The following is a 7541-nucleotide window of genomic DNA, read 5'->3' as shown; positions in this document are numbered from 1 at the left end:
AATACCACCTGGCCCCCGTTCCAAAATTCAGGAAGCTTTTTCCACACGTTTCCCTGCCATGTCACATCAAATGAAAAAAAAGTTTGTTTTTTCTTTGGGTTTAGTACAGTGCTTGTTTGAAGATTTTTATTTGTCAATTGGAAATTCAAGTTTAACCTTACTGTGAAATTGACAGTTTTTTTAAGGTGATACTTGGTGCACTTCAAACTTCAAGAACCACACTAGTGCACAGTGAATGACACGCAGCTCATTGATGAACGTGCAGCACGTTGACTAAGTGCTGACTCACAGCTTAAAGCATTAGGACCATTCATGGAACCACCACGCACGCACGCCAACACTCGGGTCACCATAGCGACGCATACACACCGAATGGAAGTGTAACACTTTAAGGTGTGTTCAGAGTTTTTCATTCCTGCAGAGCAAACCTTTGAACCGTGACATGACGCCAGTTCGACAATGTCAGCAAGATAAGGGAATTCCCTCCCGAGGGCGCCCCCACCCCCTGCAGTCGCCAGGGCAACCGGCAGACAAACAGCAGGCTCGAGTGTGAATCGGCATGCCAGAGGACTCCCAGGAAGTCCTTAGGGTTCCCTGGAGCGCTTCTTCTACTTGTTGTTGGTGTTGCTATAGTAGTGGCGGGCGGCCGTACAGGTGAGAGCAGGTTCCTTCTTTACAACATGACAGGGATATAAATAGAGACGGCAGCTTTGATTCGCACGCCTTAGTGAGATGACAGCTGTGTAACTATTTTTTTCCATAACACAAATCATTACCGTCTGCCGTGTTTGCATTGTCAACTACTGCAGAGCAACATAGCAACTGCTAATTGGCAAAGTGAACAGGGCTGTTTTCACGTTTTAAAGTTTTTTGGTTTTTTTTGCTTACAATTTTAGAATCTATTTTATTCAAATAAAAAAAACTCAGAAGGCTGATAACTCATATCACAAGGCACCAATGTCATACATTTACAATATTTCTACCCCCTTATTTAATGTACCGCATATTTGCCTTCATTATTATTTAATCAAACTTACTATTAAACATATGGCATTTATTTAGTGAAAAATGTGTCTTGTCAATTTAGCAATACAAAAAGCACACATTAAATTACCAAATTTACCCAAGAATATTTCTTTAAATTGTATCATTTCAATAAATATATAAATAAATATAATAATTAATATCACATTTTCTTTTTTATTTGATAAAAATTATTTGTATAAATGTTGTGTAAAACTTTCTGATTTCAGTGTAGTATATTTATGTTTGTCCTCATTTATTTTAAATATAAAATTTACTTTTTATCATTAGCTTATTTATATATTTTTTTATTAAGTATCTTTTCCATTCAGTAGTTTCTTAGCCAACCAGCTTTTTACCTAAATCTTCAGCTGGTCAGTCATTACCTTGCTTGGCCTCCTAAACTTTCAGCTAGATAGCTAACATATGCAATCGAATGTTCGAATAAATTGTTTTCCATTTTCTGTTTGTTTCTTCTTTTTTGTTTCCATTTTATGTTCATTTCTCTCTTTAAGTCTAACCAACAAAAGAGCAAAAACGCAGACGTGAAGACTGAAAGCAGGAAAAACAAACACATGTTGACGTCATGGTGGTTACGTTCTCTTCTTTGATGGAATGAAGTGAATTTGAAGTCTTTTGGCTAACATCAAAAGAACGTGTGGCGTGCTGGCATCCCGCAGACATTTTTCTGCGTCCTTCCTGACCCTTGAAGACTGCACAATCATGTGTGTGTGTCTGCGTGTGTGTATGTGTCGAGAGTGCACATGGTTTAGTCATGGCCGCCAGGGAGCCGTGAAGCGTGCAGTCACTAGCTGCAAACACAAAGCAGCGCCATCTGCACGCCTGGAGCACCTCCAACATCAACATCACGCACGCGCACGCACACAACACACTCCCCTAAGGTTGTATGTAGCGCCTCATCTGGTCACCTCAATGATGACGTTTGGGGGCCAGAGCACATGTGTACATTGTTCTCAGACTTTTTCATGACATTACATTTAGACGTGACTAAAACTGTGTAATGAAGAGAAATAAAATTAAATTAAGTATGCATGAGAGAGAGCGGGAGAGAGAGAGCGCGTGCGAGAGAGAGTTGCAAAAATAGAAAAACATAGAATAAGAAAATTAGAAAGCATAGGTAAAAAAAATAGAAAGGGGGAAGTGAAAATTTCAAATAAGTTGTCAGGAAAATACGGCACAAATATAAAAAGAGGAATAATAACAAAGAAACTAAAAATAAGGAACCAGAGCAATTATGATTGTGTTCAGAATAAAATGAGGATGGGGGCAGAACGACAAGGTGTGTGAAAGAAGTGTAAAGTGGGTTTAAAAAATATTTTGTGTAGTATTACCGTTATTTCCAGACCGTGCAATGTATCTATCATTAACACTTGACAGTATGTGTCGTATATGCTGTCCAATATATAAAATACTGATGAGAACAAGTATTAGCTCTATTAGCATGTTAGTTGTTATTGAAGGTGTCTGTCTGTTTGTTGTGCTCTGGCTCCACCAAGTGGCCATTAGAAGTATTACACGTCACACTATCATAACAGAAAGCCGGTACAGTATTTCATTTGAAACGTAAGGACATTTTGAGGCATTATTTTTCTTTCATTTTTTATTTTTCATTTTAGTGACGATTTCATGATGGGCCGTTCAAGCTATGATGTTTAAAACCGAAATAACGATACTATTCTACATACAATCTCAGCTAATAATATGCTTTGATAGCAGTATTTTAATTCCAAATCAATAAGGCTGGTCCTCTCGATGTCTGCTGCCTCTTTGCGCCTGTGCGACGCACGAATGTGCGTGTGCGCGCGTGAAGCATCTAACCAACGAGGCGTGTCTTTATGCGTGTAAAATCTGCACACACGGGCGCGCACGCACAAAGACACGGACGCGCACACACTCAGCCGAGTGAGTATTGGAGTGAGCAAACAGGTTTTTCGGGGGATATACAACCCGGAACCGAGAGAGGACCTTAACGCACAAGTGGGTGATTCGTGACACCGAAATCGCTAAACATTTATTATTGTTGTTTTAAAATATCGTTGGCTATTTTTAGTAAATCACATTTCTTATTTTTTTTGCGTCTACTACGTATATTAAGGATAAACGTAATTTTAAAGAGAGAGAGAAAAAAAGGGGGTTCCCTGTTCACGATTCTACAGGTGGCAAGGGTCTACATCCGCGGTAAAAAAGTAGGGCGTCGTCTTAGTGTTTGACAGGCTGCGCTCGGCACGCATCTTGTGCAAGTGACATCCTAGCAGCGGTGGTTAAGCATTATTTTTTCCTTTCACTCTTTTTTTCAGTTATAAAGAAGGAAAGTGCTTGGAGAGGACAAAAATGGATGCGTTGATGAAAGGACTGAACAAAGCCAAGGAAGGAGTGCAGGTGGCGGCGACGAAGACCAAGCAGGGAGTAAGTGGCGCGGCTGAGATGACCAAAGATGGGGTCTTGTACGTCGGTGGGTTCCAACTTCATCATTGATTAGCTCATTAATGTTATCATTGATATTCATCGCCGTTCAGTTGCACTGATCGGGATCACGTGTCACTTTGAAATACTCAAGTGTTCCCCCATTCAACCTTGAAAAGCTCAAATTTTTTGATTATTTTATTTAATTTTAATAAATGCTATTTTTCATTGGTTGTAGTGTCCATGATAGTTAGTAGTCTTCTAATACGTTTCAATTTTGATACTATATATGGAAATTATTTTCAAATATTATTGTTAAATAAATTCTTGGACACTTTGCCTCCTTTTAACCTTGACGACCTGACCCAAAAATGCCAGTAAATTTGACGTTAACGATTTCTTATTATTAGTATTACCAGCCTGGAATTACACTTCCATACAAAAATAATGAATTAAAAAAAAACAACTAAATTTTAAGTTCTCTTTAAATAATTTTCATTATTTACAAATTAGTTTTATGAAAATATTGCTCAGTAGTTGCATCAATGTAAATAATAAAACCACTATAACTGTATCCATTTTTTAGTGTCTGTGCTTTCATAGTGGAATAGCACTTATTTTATGTTGTGTACTTTAAAAAAAAAACTAGACATTTGGTGTATATTTTCAATTCCCTAATCATATGAATGTGTTTCGCTGCTATATTCATACTTCATAAATATATTAGTTTACATTTATATTTACAACTCATAGTAGTATTGTAATAAAATAATCAATTTATTTGCAACATCACGTACCCAGCAATCAACGTGTCTCAAGATGTCTCAGAATGTCTTTAGATGTCTTGGACATAATGTCTTAGTGTCTTATGTCCTAACCACTCAGTTAAATTTAACATTTTATCATTTTTGTCAGACCTACACAAAATTGTATGTAACATAACCACAATGTGTTATCAACAGACACACGTCACATTATGTAATGTAACAATTGAAATGAAGTGTACATTTTTTAAATAGATTTTATACAATCTCCTAAAATAAATTAACATCAATAATAGCACTTAATAATAGCTTACTGAGTACTTGCTGTAGTATGCGCTAGCGTAGCGGTTAGCCACTCGCAATTATCGTTAGCGAGATGCTAATCACCAATTAGCATCCTCTTCTACACATTTAGTCACAGTAAAACATGATACAACAAAACAAGAGTGTTCAAAACTTCTAGAACTCCAAATGGTTTTAACCAAAGACTTTACCAAGACATAGTTAAGCTAAAACAGGTTATTATAGCGGATTAGCATTGAGACCTAGCCTCTTAGCAAGAAGACGACTTGCTTACCTGAGTTCAACTTGAGGGCTCATTCGATGGAGAACAGCTCCACACGTCAATATACGCGTACATTTCGTTGTCCTAACAAGTAAGCAACTTATTAGATATTGATATGAGTGAGTTAATCGTTGTTTTATGTGATTTTCACCTGAGGTTGCTTGCTCACACGACGTGTCACTTCGACCAAGTATTGGAATATGTGCCACCATGTGGCGTAACGAGGTATTACCTATCAGTGGCAGACAGATTTTCCAACCATACGTTTTTTGTCTGATTTGATTTATAAATAATTTACATTTTAACACTCGAATAATATAATTCAATGTCCAAGACAAAAATCTGTTTTGGGGAGCGCCCCATCATCTATTAAGAAAGGGGTGGCGACTTCAAACATGTACCAAAATGTCTTGAGATGTTTAGGTTATGAAGACATCTTAAGACATCTTGAGACATGGTGATGACTGGGTATGGACCTACATATCATTAATTTATTATGAAATATAATTTATTATTAAATATAATGAATAATTATTGTTTCATTAGATTTCACCTGTCATTATTTTCTCTTCTACTTTCAGGCACCAAAACAGTGGATGGAGTCACAACAGGTATCGAGCAATCTATCTGACACAAAACGATATACAAACGCTTAAGGGTGATCCGCGAGGTGCTATATTTCCATACACGGACCCCTTGGGAGGGGAAAATGTGGTTGTCACAAACAAGCATTGGCACCCATGGTGACCTCCTGTGAGGCATCCCGGGAGCTAAACGGTTCACGTTAATAGGTTAAATGCAAAGAACGCCTTTGCCACGTAAATGAAAGGTGAAGCAGAACAAGACCGGCCGGATATGCAAAGGCACAAATTGCACAATGACGACAGACAGTAGAGGGTGTGGTCGTGTAATCTTCGAGTGAAAGCCATACAGCAATCAAAAGTGTCTGATGTCCCCTTTTCATCTTTTTCAACAGTCGCAGGTAAAACTGTGGAGGGGGTGAGTCAGGTGGGCGGAGCAATGATGACCGGGATGAGCAACGTGGCCCAGAAAACGGTGGGGGGGGCAGGCAACATCGTCACCGCCACTGGATTGGTCAAGAAGGATCCCGCCAAACCGGTGAGAGCAATTACTTGAATATAGAACGACCCGTAACGTGATAGCGCTGACCTCGGCCAAGGCCAAAGTTCTGGTGAAATGCTGAAGAGCCTATAAAATTAGAAGTGTGGGAAGATTGAAAAAATTCTAGGAAACCCAACTCCTCTGAGCATGCCTTCATGTGACAATGGAGGTCTGCTTTGTGGACTGTAGCACAGAAACGGACCTTCCCCAATTCTGTCTTCATAAAAGGAGGATTAACAAATCCCGTTGACTCATCCTCGTCCTCCATTTCATTCACGTCCACTCAAAATGGCCGTGCGACCTTGAGCCATTTGTCATCACCATGTCTTTTTCATCGTTGTTTGCTTTGTCGTGTTGCTCCTCAGTCAGGAGGAAGATTTCTCCCCTTCTAATAAATCATTAGCATCATTGACAATTTACACTTGATGTTACATGTCGAACATGTCCGGAGATGACAGCGTCTCCTCAATGAGTCACAATGCATCACCATCAAGTGAGAAGATTCCTGGGAAATGACAAGAAACAAGTCCTTTTCTCCTTGCAAATGTCCTTTAACGCTATTACACACGCACAGACGCGGCGTGTAATCAGGCTAACCACCCCGAGGGATGCGACACACCACCTGGAATGTGAGCCCGCTTCTTGTGACGAGATCAACTGAAGCGCCAGATGGACCGACTGACAGTCGGAGCGTCATACTTCAGACGCCGTAGTCGTTTATCAGTGAAGATCCCATTAGAAAGTGACATCGTGTTGACAGGCGACTAACAATGCAGAGGATCGATATGAAATGCTTGGCAGCGGTAATCAATCAAAGGATGAATGTCTTCCAAGTTTGGTTGGAACAGATCATTATCCAAGAAAATATCAAAGATAACCCAAAGTCAGTGGCCAGCTGTCATTTTTTTGCCAAAGTCGGGCTTTAGTCAAGTTCAGAAGTTTTCATTAAACTCTGTTTAATGTCCGTGTTCCAGGACAATGACAACATCGCCGCGCAAGATGCAGCCGAGTCACCGGTGGATACAGACACCACTGATGCCACAGAGGTGAGAAGCTAATAAAATGCAAACAAACCCTTCCGGTGGTTGCAAACAATGACGCTCGTTCTCGTCTCACAGGATGACACGGACTGAACACGTTTTGAGACGGCCGATTTGAACATTCCATGTCTCTCTGCCAAGTCCCGTCGTGCCTCGTCTTCGTCCTCTATGATGTCTGTATGGATCAAATTGTTGTACTGAATGATGTTAGGTTGTGTGTGTTTGTATTGTGTCTTATGCACATCAGCAAATTGACCTCAGGTGTCTTGTTTGTGACAATGATATTTTTAATTTATCACTGTGTGTGAATTTGCGCATATTTTTCAGTGGAACATGGAACTCGGCCACAATTAACCACCTAAGTGTCTCTATATGAACAATGACCATGATTATATTCTCTATTTTTTTGGTATGGCGTCTGTTTGAGTATCCATATTGTATTTTCATCACCAAACTGAAAAGTATGTACCTGTATGTGTGTATGATGTCATATTGGGATTTAATGTGGAATAAAGCATATCTAAGAAATTTCTGTGAAACTGATTTTTTTTTTTTTCTCACACTGACCATCACAAAATAACTAACGTAACATGAAATAATTAT

The 7541-nt window shown here is 39.3% G+C and overlaps 1 protein-coding gene across 5 annotated transcripts; it reads left to right on the top strand.

Moving 5' to 3' along the window:
* Window positions 1–2878: 2878 nt before the first annotated feature.
* On the top strand, window positions 2879–7466 carry LOC119130924 (alpha-synuclein-like). Of its 5 annotated transcripts, none has more exons than XM_037264902.1 (6): window positions 2879–3021; window positions 3342–3496; window positions 5358–5387; window positions 5753–5895; window positions 6873–6944; window positions 7017–7466. In XM_037264902.1, exons 2-6 carry the CDS (start codon window positions 3376–3378, stop codon window positions 7029–7031), a joined length of 381 nt encoding a protein of 126 aa, XP_037120797.1. In that variant the 5' UTR covers window positions 2879–3021; window positions 3342–3375; the 3' UTR covers window positions 7032–7466. The 5 variants fall into 5 exon arrangements, with proteins under 5 accessions (XP_037120797.1, XP_037120802.1, XP_037120801.1 ...); XM_037264907.1 differs by having other exon boundaries at window positions 6873–6933; window positions 7015–7186; XM_037264906.1 differs by having other exon boundaries at window positions 2928–2946; window positions 7017–7403.
* Window positions 7467–7541: the final 75 nt, after the last annotated feature.

The sequence above is a fragment of the Syngnathus acus genome, chromosome 12, assembly GCF_901709675.1.
Source record: "Syngnathus acus chromosome 12, fSynAcu1.2, whole genome shotgun sequence".
Taxonomy (NCBI): domain Eukaryota; kingdom Metazoa; phylum Chordata; class Actinopteri; order Syngnathiformes; family Syngnathidae; genus Syngnathus; species Syngnathus acus.
This window is presented reverse-complemented; position numbering and strand designations above follow the sequence as displayed.